This window comes from Parasteatoda tepidariorum, chromosome 5 (assembly GCF_982258835.1).
Source record: "Parasteatoda tepidariorum strain Cologne lab strain chromosome 5, Ptep-v5.0, whole genome shotgun sequence".
Lineage (NCBI taxonomy): Eukaryota > Metazoa > Arthropoda > Arachnida > Araneae > Theridiidae > Parasteatoda > Parasteatoda tepidariorum.
The window spans coordinates 98,220,240-98,239,355 of NC_141759.1; the positions used below are offsets into that span (position 1 = coordinate 98,220,240).

At 26.8% G+C, this 19,116-nt stretch overlaps 1 protein-coding gene across 1 annotated transcript in view; it reads left to right on the forward strand.

Moving 5' to 3' along the window:
• The first annotated feature begins 9,247 nt into the window (after positions 1-9,247).
• The window catches only part of LOC147809894 (ATP-binding cassette sub-family C member 8-like), a 78,749-nt gene continuing 68,880 nt past the window's right edge, over positions 9,248-19,116 (forward strand). Inside the window, exons 1-4 of the mRNA XM_087162926.1 lie at positions 9,248-9,317; positions 9,902-10,019; positions 10,566-10,744; positions 15,160-15,249. Coding sequence (XP_087019052.1) covers positions 10,685-10,744; positions 15,160-15,249 — 150 coding nt within the window. The 5' untranslated portion in view covers positions 9,248-9,317; positions 9,902-10,019; positions 10,566-10,684. The remainder of the gene's footprint in view (positions 9,318-9,901; positions 10,020-10,565; positions 10,745-15,159; positions 15,250-19,116) is intronic.

Below are 19,116 nucleotides of genomic sequence, written 5' to 3' on the forward strand. Positions count from 1 at the left end.
TACTGCAACCGGAGACTTATACTCTCGTTCACAGCTAGCTATGCCACTAAATACAAGTAAAAGTAATATTAGTTGATATCGTATGCTCTGAAACATGAAATAGAATAGATTGTAAGAGCTGTACAAAATTATTATTTAATTTTATGCTGGCAATAAATAAAACTATTAAATTATCATTTTTCCTATGCAGTCTTTTTTTCCCAGAAAAAATTGTTATAGGCTAATAATACAGTAAAAAATTGTTTTTTTTTTTTTCTTTTAATGTACAGTGACCTTTTTTTTCAATAGATTTGTTTTTAAATTTTATATTAAAATAATGAAACTTTTCGGTATTCTTTTTCATATTACTAAACAAAAATAGCAGCAGCTTTCTTTATTCCAAGATTTTTGAAACTATTCAATTTAGGAAATATTGCTTACATATGAATTTTATTTACATTGTTGTTAATATATGCAGCACAGTTGAAATTAAAATGTTTGATTTTTCAACTAACTTTTACATGATGGAAAATATTATAAAACCCATTGATCCATTCATTACAACAGGAAATATTAGAAATTTTAAATTTAAAGTAGATATTTAATTGAAAAATAATGTTTATAGTATTAAGATTAAATGATTTTCAGTCATTATAATATCATTAACTAAAATTCATATCCATCTGGAAAACTTGATGTCTGACACTGAAGCAAAAAATTTCAATTTAATTATATATCATATTTTACAAGTTAAGAACTGCATAGAATTTTTTATGGAAGTGTCAGCTTCAAAATTCAGTCATGTTTACATTTAAATTATAAACAAATTCATAGAGTTCAGACAATTATCTATCAATTAAATAAGTAATTTTTTATTGCTTTTGTGCGATTTACCTCCGACACTCACAATTTAATCCATTTAATTTGAACTTATTGTAATCAGTTTGTTTAAAATAAATTGTTTTTCGATTGGTTATGATGTAATAATATTTAATATAAAAATTTGATGATTATAACTTATGTTTCATAAGATGGTTTTTCTAAGAAATTCATGTTAATTTTTCATGTCTGACACCATGGAATTGCCCATTTGTAAGAAGAAAAATAATTAAATAATCTAAACAAAAAAACGTGGGGTTAGATTGGAATTTTTAAATATTCTAATTTCTAATAAGAAAAAAAATTTAAAGAATTTTGTCTAGTGTTTTTCTATAGAATATGCTACAAGAAATTTGACAACTTTGCATCTGCGATTACTGAACATCTCTTAAAATAATAGGACTAATTCAAAGCAAACAACATTATTTAAACATTTTACTTAAGATATTGGTTTTAAAAAAAATATCAATGAATTTTATAAAGAGCACTGTTAGGATAAAATACATTATAAAATGGCTCTATATTGAAATGTCTAATGTAATGTAAATGTAAAAATTTACTGACGTGTAATCACCAGGAGCTATTTTCCTTTGCTTAATTAAAATATATTAAACAGTACTTATCCAAGGGTTTTTTGGGTAATTCAGTATTTTTTTTCTATTCGGAACATTTTGCACAAAAACTATTTAACACTTAAAAACATTTTTTATTCATTAAAAATATATTCTCCTAGTTAAACATATTATTCTCCACATCTATTTAATATGATATATTAAAAATAGCATTTTAAATAATATTGACGCTTTTCTTGTACCTACCTATATTTTAAGAAGAAAAAAACACGCTGACCTGGAAATTTTAAGATTTTTACTGGAAAACCTGGAAAATAAGGAAAATTTGAAATCTGATTTGAGTGGTCACCCTAGTTTTCTTACAATAAGTACTTACTTTAAAAAGTATTGTACTTACAATAAGTACAATACTTTTGAAAGCAAATATCAAACTTGTAATTTCTCAAACATTTACACTGGCCTTAACTTATTTTGGTATTTGAGTTAACAAAACCTTTTGTTGATGTAATTATGAATTAAACTCAGTTAATATTTATTGGAAAAATTTAAGCTTGTCATTTCTAGGTCAAAAGTAAGCTAATAATACTTGATTTGACAGCACCTTTTGTTTTTAAGTTGGAAGGCGATTTTCCTTAATTACGATGATTAACGATGATTTTCCTTGAGCTAACGTATTATTACAATGACCTAACATTTGAAACAGTTAAAATCTGTCGTTTTTTAGTCATAAATTTGATGGAACTTTTCTGGTCGTAAAATTTTTTTTTTTGGCTTGTGAACTATCGAAAAAAAATGATATTGTCATCGTAACATGATTTCAATCTTACGATTCTAAATTTAGTGAGCTATCATTTGGAAGAAAAATGTAATTTTCATGGTGAAAAAGTCATAAATTCTTTAAATTGAAATTCTGCCCAACAGAGTTGGATATTTGGCTTGTTATATGACTTGTTAAAAGTAAGAAATTTGTTTCTTCAATTTGCTCTATCTTGGAATCTAAATATTTTTGGAATCATCAAGGACAGAATTTTGTCAGCAACTTGCCGTAATAATGAATTTCTTATAACATGCCGAACTTGTTGAATCAAACTTGTATTGTACTTAACACTTCATGTACCAATTAATTAAAAAATTATCAAAAGAGTGAAAAACTTTTTTGTCCCATTAAATATAGTCTATTTTACACTTAGACAAATATTTTTTTTTTTTAAAAATTGAATGTTCACTTCTAATTTTTCTTGAAATTCTTAATATGGATTTTACAAGTCATTGTAAAATTTAAGTCAAACATTTAATACTTTGTTTCTTAACTAGTTGAAAATATTAATGAATCAACAAGAAAATATGAAAGACTTGCTTGCAAAATTGACCTCGATAGAAAGCTGAGAATTGAGAAATGAAATTGAGAAATAATAAAATGGCTTCATAGAACGAATGACCAACATATAAATAGTTACATTGATGTTAAACTTCAAATAATCGTGTGTTGGCAATCAATAAAAATAAACGTAAAGTCATATTACATGGACAGGCAAGTTAAAATGGGATATTTTGTTCTGTTTCAATGCTTTATGGAAATATTATTAGTTTAAATTAAGAGTCCGATTGGTACATAAAGGGTTATACAGTGTCGAAAATTTATAAATATAATTTTTCGAATGATTTGAATTGATATGATCATAACTTCATTGAAATCTTATTACTTTTTATTTTTGAGTTTTACGGATCAAATTCTTGTCTTTATGATGAAGATGACATATAATTGGCAGGTTTTTTGTGATACACCATAGTTCTGGTAATAATGTGATTTGCTAATTCTTTTCTGATAAATGAGGGGGGGGGAGAGTAAAAGCAATGCTAACTTACGACATTGTAATAGGCTACTTCAGGAAAAATTCATACTTGAAGTATCTAAGTCATAAGTTGCAATTTCTAAGTAAAAGTTGAGTAAAACTAGTTTTGGTGGTATAATTAACAAGTTGACTAACGAAAACAAATTATGGGCCAGATGATTTCTTATGATGAGATTAAAATTCGAACTTTCTAATCATAAAGAAAACTAAACGTTGCTTTTTCCGCAACTCTTTGGTAGATAAAATAGCATATACTTGGGCTAACAATTTCATACAAAGGTCAAACGTCCGCTCTCAAAATTCAAACTTGTCTCTAGTTAAAACACTTTACTTAAGATAATTACATGACATATGTGTAGAGATAAAAGTGTAAATAATGTTTTGGTAGAATTTTTTTTTTATATTGTAATACTCAATGTTTAAAAATTTATTTTTTCTGTAACTTGCGATAGGTCCTGTAGAAGTCTTAAGCGTCCACGGCCGGAATCTTAATTGCTAAAGATTGGTAGCAAAGTTCAAGCTTTTTCCTACGTCATCAAGGCGGCAATTTTTTTTTTTTTTTTTGTGGCTTCTCTTACGAAAAGTTTGGGCGAACTACTTGCAATAATTCCCTAACGTTTTGCAGCAAAATTCAAACTTGGGGTTGCGATGACAAATTTAACTTAAAGTAAATTTTGCTTAAATTTTTTGATTTTTTTTTTGATGAGCGAAATAGGACAAAGTTAGTAAGAAATTGTTATCAGCCAGGAGCATTTTTTATAGGGGCCACTTTTTCAAAAATTAGAAATTTAAAACGATTAAAAAAGCAATCCATATTATTTATGTAATGCATTTCTCAAAATATTATACACACTACATGATTCATTTCTTAAGTGCTTAAAAAAAGTTCTGTACCTTTTTAAGTAATATTATTTAAAATGTAAGCATAGTATGAATAACGTTTTTATCTTATAAAATTTAGGGTTTAATCTTTTAAACCAGTAATGCTAGATAAAATTTGCGTTAGTTTCGAATCGTAATGTTTATTAGATACTAAACAAAACTTATATTATTGGGATTAATGTAGCGTAATATATTTCATAAAATAATTATTTTTTTGCCATAAATTAAAATTTGATGCGGAAGTTAACTTGATTTCGAAATGAATCTTTGACAACGAAATTCAGTTCCCCTGAAATACTGATCTAGTGTAAAATAAAATTGTTCAGATTTCTTTATTCAAAAATGAAAAAATTATTAAAAAAATTATACAGAAAAAAAAACTGATAAAATAGTTCCTTATTCTTAAAAAAAATTACAAGCCGAAAATTTTAGAAAAAAGCGACGATAGAAAAAGTTATAAAAATACACCAAAAAATGCGCCTGGATAAAATCGCCGTCAAGAACAATAATTTAGAATTTAATTCTAATAAAAAATCGCTTTTAATTCTCAAAAGAAACCTTATACACTGTAAATCTCAGTTTTTCGCATTGCAGTGAGTGGAGAAGATAAAAAAAATATAGTTTTATTCCTCATTAAAATCTTATTTAGTAATCTTGTAACATCCAAGAACAAAAGAACTCTTCGGAGACCTGGATTGGCAGAGCGTTGAGACCGTGAGTTTGATTCCTGCCGGCGAAGACTCCCCGTTTAATAAATGTTGACTGGTGCACGTAAGCACTGTTGGGTCACAAAATCCTCCATGTTTCCATAACAAAGCAAACTTCTAGGGGAACTGAATTGGAGATAGATCATTCTCTGGTTCAGGTCAAAATTATGATTTGTGGATGGATGGATGAGTGGGTTTATCCTTTAAAAAGGCTGCGACGTGTATGAGTCTGAAGTCGCATTCTAGGCTATAGATGGTGCCACTAAAAAACAGGAAACGCACCGTCTGCTTTAAAATTCGCTTGGTTTCACAAAGCAGGCTTGCTGGTATAGGCACATGACAGCAAAGACACAAGAATGCGTGGAATGAAAATTTCGGTGCAAGTTCGTGGTCGTATTTCTTGCGTAATACGAGAAGTCGAAATCACTAATTTTGGATCACATCGTGCAATTTTGGCGGGAAAAGTAGCGTTAGTGGCGAATGGCACACAATTGTTTAATATTTGCATATTTAGTCACCCTGTTTTCCTGTGTCGACTGATAATTAATCCCTATACTTAGAGGGCCATCTTTGGTTGAAAGAGGTATGGGAAAGAATTGAGCCTCATATAATAATATTGTAATAACATTTTTATTCGAGCAAATAAATTATAGTAACCACATATTGAGTCGTTAAATAATTATTATTTTAAAAGGCTGATATTTTATTTATATCTTATTGATTACTTTGCATCTTATAGGACAGGATGTTGCCTTTATGATGCAATAATTTTCCGTGCACAAATAATAGTGCTGAAAACTTCGTGGCGTGACTACCACTACAATTATTAATGTCCCCTTCAGTAGTATATAATACATGTTAACTCGATTTTATCTTGAGGTTTCTTATAAAAGATGACGGTTGACTTTGTCAGTAACATACTTCTCACATTGGAAACCTTCGGACGTGAAATGGACACGCCTCTATGGACAGTAACATCCACTTTGAATTGAATTGACTTGCTCTTCGTGATTGTGATATTACTCTCCTCACGCTATTGTTAATAGGTCTCGATCACACACAACGGGGGTCTGTACACACTGCTAATGTAAATACAGAAGCAACAGCGCACACAACCGTGATCTTAATACAGCTCTCACCGCTCAAAGTCCTGTGATCCTTATAAAGCTTTCCCAACCTCTCGCAAAAACAGCAAGGAATCATATAGTGATGTCCATTAATTGGATTCTATCACAGATAAAATTCTGGTGGGGGTAATGGAGCAAAACTACCACTGCGTTTTTTCAATTCCAATTCTGAACTCTGCTGCCATGTAATTGAAAAAAATAAGTGCTTAGTGCTTTGCGATAGATTCCGAGAAAAGAGACTTGACAACTTTTTTTTTCTATTGCTAATGCTATGAACGCTAAAATACAGGGTCAGTAGCGTTTTTACAAACTGCTAAAAGGTGCTTATTTTTAATTTCCGTTTTTCAAAAGCTCAAGGTTTTTTGTTTCATAGATAGTTCAATAGATTTTTCTTTACCGCGTTGATTTTCGCCTCGAATTATACAGAAAGAGATGATTCTATTAAAGTTACAATTCATTCAACACCAGTCTTTTTCGGCGTACCGTCAGTCCGTAGCTTATGTAAACGCCAATCGTTTCACATGTTTGATGAAATACTTGCGGGTCCGCATGTGCGTATACTGAGCTGGATTCTGTGGGGAAGATTTGTGCCCTCTCATGTGCAACTCTGCTGCATTTTGGTAGAGATTCTCAATATCAGACTTCATTTTCCGCCTTCTGAAATCGAACTGAAAAATCTCTCGAATTTTCACTAATTTCGGGAGCCAACTAAACATAGTTAAAAAAAATCTCTTATAGCGATAGAAAATTTTATTTCTCTTCTTAATCTCATCGTTGGTCACGTGCTATCATCTTCGTCACTGCCAAGCTAAATGCCTTCTCGAGATATTCTATCTTTAGATCAGTACAATGATCTTTGAGCTTGACTTGGGGTTCATTCACTAATTACGTATTTTTATTAGGTCTCCCGAGTAGTTAAGAATTCCAAGTCTTCATCACCTCAAAATTTCCATCTCCCTTTTATTCATTAAATTTATGAGTTAGGTAAGTTGAGAATTTCAAGCATAATATTTTTACTTTAGGGACCGTCCACCAATTGCATAATTTTTTTTGCAAACTTTTATTGTACTTTATTCCCTTTTTTTTGCTTATTACTTTTTATTAATTATTATATTATTACTTTTAAAATTGTCACTTTTAAGTTGTTTTATGATATAACTATATAATATTTAGAGCCAAGGTATGAAAGAAGCATTAAGTGTGGGGCTTTTATGTTTTAAATGCTGCAAAAATCTTATGTTTAGTTATGTAAAAAAAAATCAGATTTTCCCTTCCAAAAAACTGTAATTCATATCTTAATGATTTTATTTAAAAGCAGTTGAAATAAAAAAATAAATTTTCTCAAATATGTTAAATATTAAGAATGTAGGGTAAAAATGTTTAGCTTCAATATTCATTGTGTTTAAATTTCAAAATTATTATTATTTTTTTTAACATTTTATTAAAGAAATTTAAATTCTGCACCAAGTAACAAAGAATAATAAAAGTTTTTAGAAGCCATTCACTAATTTACTTTTGTAATATGAATTTTTTTTAGTTTGCTTAATTTTTTAGATATCTGTATAAATTCGGTATGATTAATAATATTAATCTTGTTAATATTTTGTGGAATATGTTTTTATAAATAACTTTTATTTGAATCTAAAAATTTATATATTGTCGTGCTTTCAAAATATTTATCTAATTAAATTTTGAAAGAAAACATTTTTTTACAATGTTTAAATCACAAAGAAGATAGTTTTAATTAAATTTAGAACTTTCTTCCCTGTTATCCCTTTGAAAGTTTTTCCTCAAAATTGTAAGTTTTTCAATGTTTTTATTTTATTTTTTAATTTTATTCATAACTTTAAAAATCAATGAATTATTAAAAAACAAACATTTTTAAAAGGAAAAAAAAAAAAAGAATTAGCTCTTTTTCCTCTCCCCTAACCGTCTTTAACGAACCCAATCCCTGGGACAAAAATGCTAAATATTCAGGAATCACTCTTGATTCCAGTTTACATTTAACAGAGAGTTACAAAAACTCTCGACAAAGCAAAGGCTGCTCAAGGTGAAATTAGTTGCTATATAAATAGTAAAAGTAAACTCAAATCGAAACTATTATCCTATACCTCCATCATTAGACCAATCCCATTCCTAGGCAAATTGTATGAGGATCCAGACACTCAAAAATAAAACTCTTAGAATTATTACTAAAGCCTCTTGGTTCGCATTAGGAATGAAGTTATTCACTTCGACCTCAACATTCCAACCATTTTTTTTCTTCCATTTGCCAAAAAAATAATTAAAAAATTACCCCAAATGAATCTAGGCCCACTTCAGCCAAAAGGTCAAGGGCGATTTTAAATTTAATAGATGATATAATCCCAATTAAAAGAAAGCGCACTTCTTAAATTTTTCTGAAATATTATCTTCTTTTTAAGAGCCGAGAAACAATTTTCTTAAATCTGGTTGCCTAGCAACGGCGCACATAAACAAACTTCCTCCTCCACCCACCATCCAATTCTCTTCGCTGTTCGCTTGCACACGGCACTCCGCTGAAAGGATAAAGATAGAAATTTTTTCGACCCCCCCCCCTCGATTCCCTGACCAATTTTAAGTTCGAGCGTTTTTTTTTTTTTGCTTTGTGACTTATAATATCTTTTCTAGCTGTATTTGCTTAGGCATCTCGCTTTTAATGATCTTATCGAATGGGTGTTTTTAATTTTAAAACTTAAATTTTAATTTTTAGCATCGTTATTCTATTTTGAACTTTTACTTCAATATAATAACTAAGTCATTAAAAATCTTTGATTTCTGGGAAATTGTTTCCTGCTTTAACTAATCCTATCAATTATTTAAATATTGCTAAATATTTTTATGTATTTAAAAATTAATTTAACTTCAATGCAATTTTGTCCTAAGTACTTTAATTATTATGTAAATTTTAATTCAGCTTAAATAGGAGGTTCTGTATCCATACAAGAACCTCCGTATTTTTTTGTTCTAGTTCAATTGTAGGGGAAATTTTACATTAAGCTGGGCTTCCGTACGATACTCTAGTGTCCATGCTCCACGCTTAGAATAAAGTTATTTATTCTTGTTTCTGCTCTTTTTTGAGATGTTCATTTAATGGTTCGCTGTACGCTTTTATCTTACCCCATATAAACTTTGAATTCCAAAAAAACTGAAAAGTCACAGAAAACAAGTAAGCTAAAAGCTTAAAAATATTTTCGTGCAATCTTTCGTAACTGATTTTAAACCAATAATTTATTTTTACCATTTTTGAAGTATCTTAAATATTTATTCAGTGACAAAGTAAACAAGGAATTTACTCTGGTAGAAATTATTAATACAAAAGATTATAAAACTGAAATAATTCATTAAGACAGTGCTCAACATTCAAGGACCTTGTTCTGTTTATTTATAATACTTAATTTTGTTAATCTGAAATGTACTAATGTTTATAAACATTATTATTTCCCAAAATTCCGATTGCGATTTTTTAATTGAAATATTATCTTTAATTCTTTGTTTTCTAACTTATATATAAAGATATTAAGTTTTCAATGTTCTATCTCGACTTTAACACCTCTCTAGTTCGTTTTCCTTCTGGGGTCCATGTGAGAACAACAGTTCTTTTGTCTCCAGTCATTATTTGTAAAATGATAAATACAAGTATTATTCTCATTTAAAGACAACTGCAAGCTAAAAGCAGTGCAGCAAATTTAAAATGCCAGTTTCTTTTAATTGATTATAAAATCTCTAAAATTTCCTTTTTCTAGAATGTTATTTAAATTGTTGGAGAGTTGGTGTAAAATTTACGTTTTTGTAAAATCCTCGGATTGTTTTTTTTTCTCTTATGTTAGTAACTTCGCTTATTTATGTACTTAATTTAAAAGAAAATTTTTTTTCTTACCTAGAGGATGAAAATGTTGAACATCCTTGAAGTATTTTTGGATGCTGAAGATTACAAATATGAAATAATTGATGTTGGTATCACTGGTAGTCAAAAACAAGAAGCTATCAGCTGACCTGATGGTTAGTTATTAATTAAACTACCCTTCTATTTTTCGAATTTTCTGTCGTTGCATGTGGTTAAATGAAATCATTGGTTCTTAATAATCATGTTTTTTGTAAAAAAAATAAAAAAAAAAATCCTGTTAACTGTCAATTTTTTAAAGATATAAAAGTCAATAAAAAAAACTAAAATTATATTATTTTTCTTTTTTTTCCTTTTGAAAAAAGTTTTAAAGTTGGTTTTAAAAATTAAGTTTTTAAAAGTGTTTTTTAAAGTGGCCATTAAAAATTTCTCCCATTTTCACCAGATATTAACGTAATTTTGTTAACTGAAATACATTAATAAATTAAAAATAAATGTTCATTAAGCGTTTTATTCTTTTCTAGTGAAAGTCCATAAAATTTTAATAAATACCTACTTGTGAAAAATACAAACAAACAGTTATCTACATCTTAAAAATTTTCTAACTTTAAATTTCCATAAGCTTTTAGTGTATAAATAATAGTTAGTGTACCTCTGCAAATGTATAAATAATTATTTTAAGTAAAATCACATTTATTTTATAGGAACCTGAAACAAAAGTTGAATCTGTTGCTTTTGTTACTCATCATTATGAGCAACAGGATGATAAGGAAAGAGCTTTGGAACGAAGGATCATAAACAAATCAACCTGTGTGCATACAAGATGATTCAACCAAGCAAGTTACCATGTCTGACTACAATTCTGTCTTCACTGTTTCATCTGGTAAGTAAAACTTTTGCTGATAATAAGTGTAATACTTTTAACTTATTGTATTGATCTATATATAATTAAAGCATTTTAATTTTAGTGTAAAACATTTATAAATAAGAATTTTTCAAAGTACTTTTTTTTTCAAGAAATAAAAATATAATTTTTTTTCATTAAGAAGGATGTATATTGTCCTAAATTCTTATGAATCAAGAAAGTGTGCAAAGTTATTTTATTTGACAATCACATTTCTTTTATTTATGTTTCTTAATGGTCCAAAAAAATCAGTTATCAGTTTTATTGCTAATTCAATAGGATATATATTTCTTTAAAATTTTACAAAATTATATACATTTAAGATACAATTTAGTTTTTCTTACATTGCAAATAGTTAATTCATTACTAACTTTGAAGAAAAATTCAATTAACTGTACATATAAATTATTGAAATCTCAATTTTTTTGTTTCTTTATTTGAGAGTGGTTATGGTTTAATAGCCCTTAAATTCTGATTATAATTCCCAATATTTGTGACTTTGAAAGTAACACCTAAAGGTGGAGAGATTTGCCTGAAATATATTTTTTAAATGCAAAAGTTTATTTAGGTATCAAGTAATTTTTTTAAAGAATTGATCATACAAATCTGTTTTGGAATATGAATAATACACAATTCTTTATTTAATCCATATTCAGTTGTGAATTGTTGACACCTTTCTGAATAATAAATGTCCAGTGTGTTAAATTAGCTGTAAATTTTTTTTTAGTTTCTACATCTCTAATACTAATACATTAATAGAAAAATAGCTTAATATAAGTATGATTTTCAAAGGGGTGTATTTTATATACTGGCATTAATGTTTTAATATTTCTGTATACTAAGTTTAAACAAGATCATGAAGTTTGTATCCCAATGGAACAAAACTGCTCTTAGGGGGGGGGGCTTTTTTCTCATTTAAAATTGTATGTTTAAATTAATGAGTAACTCTAAGCAAGGACTTATATGTTTTACTATGTAAATAACATTAATAGTTTTTTATATTTAGTATTGTCATATAATAACTAAATGCTGAACTTAAGTGTGATTAGGACATAAAAAAGTGAAATTGCTTACAACAAAAGCATTGAAATAAATGATAATTAATTGAAATTAATTTTATTTGAATAATATCTTTCACTCCTAATTGGTATAGAATAAAATATAAGTATAGAATAATGCTTAATAAAGCTTATCTTCCTTAATTTTTTGTTTTATGACTAAATTTAAACGTGGAATTTATAGTTTTAGTTTTATCTTTTATAATAAATTTACAAATTCAATATAAATGAACAAAACCTGTTTAAAAACTTAGTTTCAATGAGTTTTTATAAATTTTAATTTTATTCTCTGTGATAATTAAGGATTTCTTCTATTTTATCCAGTTTATCCCATTGCATTCTGAATGTACAAAAATAGTGTCTTATCATTGTTAGGATGCAAGGCATGTCATTTATAAAAGTTTAATCCTATTCTAAATTTATAAATTTCAGAAATGTTTCAAGCAAATTTAAAAGGAAATCATCAGGCAGGACTTTTAGCTTTCTACTTTACACTGTAGCATATAAATCAGTATACGAAAAAATACATCCTAGTACATTAACATGTTAATTTTATTCATTCAGTTTTTAAAATTACTTACTAATAATTATTTTTTCTACTATGAGACAACATAAATATTAACTGAAGGCAAGTAAACAACTATATTGACATTATCATGACTCTGACTTTTTTATTTCATTAAAATGAAATGCATTCAATGACCATACTCTTATGAATGGACACAGAGGAACAAAATTTATAAGTATTATAAGTAAAATAATTTATAAGTAAAATAACATAATTTATAAGTATTTGAAATATTTGATATGTATGAAGTTGTTTAAAAAAAATTTAAATATTTGGACAAGATTTATTACTTGAAATATTTAATTTACAATAATATTAAATATTTGAAATATTTAATTTACAATAGTAGTTAAAAGCATTTACATTAAAAACTATTTACATAATTGAAAAATAACTTCCAATATTCCCTTTCTTGTATGTTTCAAAATTTATCATAACTTTTGAAATTAAAAAAAAAATCAATTAATAAAGAATGGCGTCAAGTGCTTACAGTATAAATTTTTAAATCCATTGTCATTTATTAATTTATTTTTGTAACATACTAGACCAGCCAGTTGTAACTAAGGTGCTGATTTTCAGTTTTGCTGCATAAATGTTTCATTTACTACCATACATTACCTTTTATATTTTTAACATCTCATTATGTAAACACTTTTTAAATGGTATAGTTACATATTGATCATTTATCCCTTGTTAAAAGTTTAAAATTATGCTATCATTAATTTTACTTAGTGTTAAATTCTTCTAGCCTTTTTCCTATTACAGGAATAATAAAAGTACAATCAGTATTGTTGCAAGTAGGGTGTCAGCATTTTAAAATGCATATTTATCAACTAGCTATAATTTAATAAAATTTCAAACCATATCTGTTAAATACGATACTGCAGATAAGATACTGTAAAATTTTTATTTCAAAATTAATTCCGTATAAGTTATATTTTCTTACAATATTTAGATTTTGTAATTTTTTCAAGAACATAAATATTTAATAAACATAGAATGAATATTCATCAACTAGCTTTAATAATTAAGTAATTTCAAGCGAGATCTGTATATTGTAAAATTTCTATTTCAAAATTGGTTACTTATAAGTTGTATTTTCCTACATTATTTAGGTTTTATATTTTCTTTCCTAACACAACAATTAAAATGCATAGTTGGTTACTAAATTTGCTGCACATAAAATAGTCTTAACTTCTTTTTTAAGTGTATTTTTTCAATTGTCTCCTGTTTTTTAACAAAAACTCCTGTATTTTACGACTATCTCCTGTTTACCCATATATTCAGTAAGTTTCTCTGTATTTGTTGAAGAAATTTTTACAAAAAATATTTTTCAATAAAATATCTGTTGATGGCAAAAATAAAATTAAAAAATCTTTAATTTATATATTTTTGCTTATTATTTAAAAATATAAGCAAAAAAAAATCTTCTTTAGATTAAGATTTATTTACATTTTTTTTACTAAGCATAATGTAAGTGTTTATATTATTTCCAATTTTGAATTTCACTTTTTGACTTACATGATTATGCATGATGTATCAAAACTTTACTAGTAGTCTAAAAAATGTCACTAGTAAATTCTCCGTTATTTTGTGTCTCCAATGTTGACAGGTATGTGAATGCATTTATTTGTTGGTCTTCTTTATATTGATTTATTAATAATATAAGTCATAATCTAGACAACTTATATTTCTGTTATTTAGCCTCTTTGCACTTTTGAGCTGATCAATAATTAAAATTTTTGATACACACAACACATTGTAAAGTACAAGTAATATTATAATGTGTTGTGTATGAGTCAAATATCTTAAATCTCATCACCATCAAAACTGAAAGGGAGGGGGGGAAGACAAGACAGTTTTCTGAAATGCGTAGCTTTAATGTTTTTATTGTGAATAAAAACATTATTCAGTGCTAATATGCCAGAATTGAGGGTTACTCAATAATATGTTATCTCAGTAATAACGACCTCACTTTTGTATTTTACTTTTAATTAAGAATCACAATTAGGAACATAGCAGTTAGGAACAAGACGATTAGATATAGAAATTTAATAGAACAATGTTAATGTTAGTTTTTACAGTGTTAAGTATAAAACTACAAGTTCTCTGGAAACATCATGCTTATTTTGCTGCTAACGACCATTGGTAGTCTTAACAGCGATAAGTTTATGTATATATTTCTTACTATGTTTATTTATTAATTCAAAATATTTTTAGGGATGTATAATGTAATGAAAATTTAAATTTTCCTTTATTTAAATACTATTACTTATTACTATTACTTATTTAAATAATATTCTTTATTAAATTTTAGCATAGTGTTTTTAAAAAATGCTTGAAGGTGCTTATTTTTGATTTATGTTTTTTAAAAGCTCTTAAAGGTGCTTTTTCTATTCGGAATTTGAAAAAAGTGTTTAATTCTATCTTTTAGAAAGAGATTTTTTCTTTGCCGTGTCGATTGGGGTTTTAAATTACAAAAAAAGCATTATCTTCACAATTTTCTCTGCCATATTTATCAGAAACTAGTAATTTTTTCATGTTTGTGTGAAGTTTTTTAAAATATTGAATTTTATTGATTTTATGTTTATAAATTAAGAACTTTAAGCAATAGAAAAAAATTATTTTTATTATTGGACAGATCCTAATTATTATTTTTTTTATAGTGACTAAAAATATTTTTGAGTGCTTGAAAAGTACTGAAAAGGTGCTTATTTTTTGTTGAAAAATCTGGCTATGCACTCTAAAATAGAATATTGTTTATGCAGGTTGATGAAATCAAAGCTTTTTATGCTGGGCATGTGTTGGGTGCAGCAATGTTTTTGATAAAAGTAGGATCACAATCAGTAGTCTACACAGTAAGTATTTTTTTTCTCAATTATTATCATTGTAAATAATTTATTAGAATATTGTTTCATATATTTATTTTGATTGAGCTTTTGTGTTTTTGAAGTAGGAGAAAAGCTAGGTTTTAAGTATTATTATTTTATTATTGCAATCATTTTTGGAAGGTCTGTAATAAATTTAATTTATTCACATTAATTTGCATTTCTGCAACGCAATACTTACCCATACTTGTCAGATGTATTTCAGTTTCTTTTTTATACAGTAAAACCTACTAAGTTTGTTATGTTAAAAAATATTTTTTGATTGCTTAGAAAGTACTTAAAAGCTGCTTATTTTTTGTTGAGATATTTGGCTAAGCACTCTGTTTACTTATAACTGTATAATATGTGTTCAAAATTTTTTTCGTATATTTAACGCATTAATTAAAACACATTTTACTTTTAGCGGTATTACTATTTCTGTGATTCTCATTTGCATTTGCTTTTTTAAATAGTTTCAGTTTGAATATTGTGAAAAATTCTGTTTAACAAAGATTCAATTTTTTTTAATTCTTTCTAAACTTATCTTTAATTTGAATCAGGTAGAAAAGCCTATTTGACAAGGATTCTATTTTAGCAGTCTAATTTTTGTTTGTGTCTAACTATTTTTTAATTTAAATGGTTTAGAAAAGCCTAATTTAAAAGGAATTGGTTGCAATTGATGTAAAGATAAGATACCCAATGATGTAAAGATAAGATACACTTTGAGTCACAATCACCTGTGTAGAAAAAATAAGAGAATCTTTTGCAGTTTTTTGAAATACAGTTTTATCCAAGGAGTATCTCAAGGGTTAAAACTTTTCTAAGAAGACAACAAAAGCAATTTTTAATTATTAACGGAATGGTAAATAGTTTCAGTAGTGTGGAAATTCTTTTTGCTGATTAATTTCTATTCACTGCAGATTTATTTCTCATGTGTCATTTCATTGCAATTGTAATACCTTTCTGTTCCAATGGTTCTAATCCCTTTTGCATGTCTTCTTAAGAAAGCTGTTATAAAACTTTTAAATAGTCTTACATTTACTGGGTTTTGGAGATAATTTTATTCTTGCTTAAGAATTATGAGTTTTGTTTATTACTTGAAAAAAATGTTATTAAGTTTCTTTTTGATGTTAAACAAATCATGTTTTATTTCTCGATTAGAATGAGACTGGGCTTGCTTCCCCATATTAAATTTTTAGTAATACTTACATGTTTTTTGAACTTTAACATGTCAAATTAACTTCAATCTGGAACTAAGACCTTTATTATTACAGTTAAAGCTGTTTAATCTCAAACCTCTATATCTCAAAATTTCTAAAATTCCTCACATTTACTATTTAAATTCAATGTATTTTCCTTGTCTATCTCGAAATGTTTTCTCTCAAAATCTCTGTTTCTCGATTTCTAATAATCAAGCACAAATGCTCAAACAAATGCTTTTGAGAAACTGAAAACAATGTTTTAAAAAAATTTGGCTATTAAAAAACAAAAATTTTTAAAAAAATTAAATAAAAGAGTTTAGTAATGTTTGGATGCTTTTTAATAATTTAACATTAGTACTTAAGGCCCTTTCTACGCTGAAAGACAAGTCAAATTGAAGGAGCTATGGGTGGGAGAAAGGGAGGAATAGGCGTGGACATAGGGGGGGGGGGAGATATACTGAGCGACCATGGAAGTCTGGGTTACATTTTTTGGCAAAACTCAATATTTAAAGGGGGCGCCAAAAATAGATCACGCAACTATACTTATTACTTTTTCACTATTTTTGGTGTATAAAACGGAGGTTGTGTGATTCCTTGTTCTTGTTACTCCTCTTATTTATTTAATTATTTTTACACCATTCATATTTCGTCATCATTCCAAATATTGGTAATATCAAATAAAATTTAAAATAATGTATGACACTGTTTTTTATTCTTTCATATTAGGAATGCTTTAAAACATTTATTCTGCTCTAGAAAAAGATTTACATTATAAATATTAATAGTCTAACTAACAATAATTTTGTATAAATTGTTTTGGGTCTTTCAATCTTCTTTCTGCGTATCCCCAACAGTAAATAAATAATACAGCCTCGATATTTTGAATTTTCTTTCACTCACGTAACTATGTAATATAGCGTGTATATAGTCATGATTCTCCGAATATTTCAGATCATATTTTACTTAATGCACTTAATATTTTACTTAATGCACTTAATCATATCTTACTTAAAGTGCGCAAGGGTTTTACTAAACCGGGGACAATTAACTTGATCCTGAAGGTATATTCAAAGGTTTATTTTATATTTCTGATGTTATTGAAAAATGTGAAAACTTATTTTTCATGATTCACGACGAATAAATCTTAATGTCTTTTTCTACATTCTCTTGGAGTTTCAAATAGATTTTAACTTGGAGTTTCAATAGATCTAAAAAAATACAACTGAAAAATTAAATTATAAACTTTCAAAAATTTAATGCATTTTAATATATACAAAATTTTTTATTTAAAAAAAAAGTAAGTAACTTTAAAATAACACAGTAGTCATTTAAGGATTAAAAGAAAATACAACATAACGTAATATTAATATTTTTACAATGTCTAAACCAAATAATAATTCATAAAATCCAAGTTTAAATAAAATATAAAAGAGAAATAGCGTAATTTCTTAAATGTGTGCTTCGTATATTTTATAAAACAATGTGTAATAACAATACTATAGACTAGTTTTTTACATGTTATCAGTTATAAACCGTTATACTAGATTTTTTTTTGTTAAAGCTATCTTTATCATTTGAATTAGTGCTGCAATTCTAAGACAAGAGTTTTGTTTTAAAATTTTTTAAACAGAACTAACGCATAGTTACCATTAAATTACAATTGACAAAAATCAAAGAACAAGCATTTTATCAAAGACCTCTACAATTTTTAACAATCACAGGTGGTACTTTAGTAAATGAATAAAAGGTAGCATAAACTTTCAAATGTAAACATTAATAAGTTTACGAGCAAAACAAAAAACAAGTAAAAAAAAAATTTCTATATTAAAAAAATCTATATATCTAACTGGTTCGAGAAATCCTGGCTAACAAATTTATTACTTACTCTAGTTTTTGAATTGGATTCTTCAAAAATACTTGTAACAACGAGTTAGAGGATGATGTTTTGACATGAGAGTTATCTTAATTTTATTATCTGCTGGATCTTAAAAAATAGTAGTGAAAAATATATTTCAATATATCATTTCAAAATTAAGTGCAATTAATTTCCTTTAACTTTAAATTAATAATTTTATAAACTTTTCTGCTTTCAGGTATAGATACTTTAATTTTGTAGATGAAAATAGATGAAAAAAAAGCAAACAAAACTGTTAAGCGAGTCGCGCTTTTTATAACACATTGCTTCGTTTCATTAGGAAAAAGCCGAACATTTATGAACTAAAACGAGTACACTATTGCGGTAGTCAACCTTAAAACCGAAAATTAAAAATTTTCTTTCAATTTAAATTTTTTAATTTTATTTTTATTACAAAAATTTTAACGCATCCCATAATTCGCGACACAGAAGAAGTAAGAACCACTGAGAATACATAGTTTTCAAATAAAACAAAATTCTTTGTACGAATTAAAGAATTTTTCATTAGTTGGGTTAAAAAGTGTTTGATTTAAGTACTTCACAAAGCAAAAGAATAAGTAAAGCAGTTTATAAAAATTAAAATACTATATCATAAAAACTAGATGAGAAACATTCAAGTAATTTTCTCTAACGAAATCATGCTTTATTAATACCCAAGTACAGATCTCGGCAGTTTTCAGTTTCTCTCTTTTTATTAGGGACAATATTATCATTTTGATAATAATGTATTTTAAACAAACT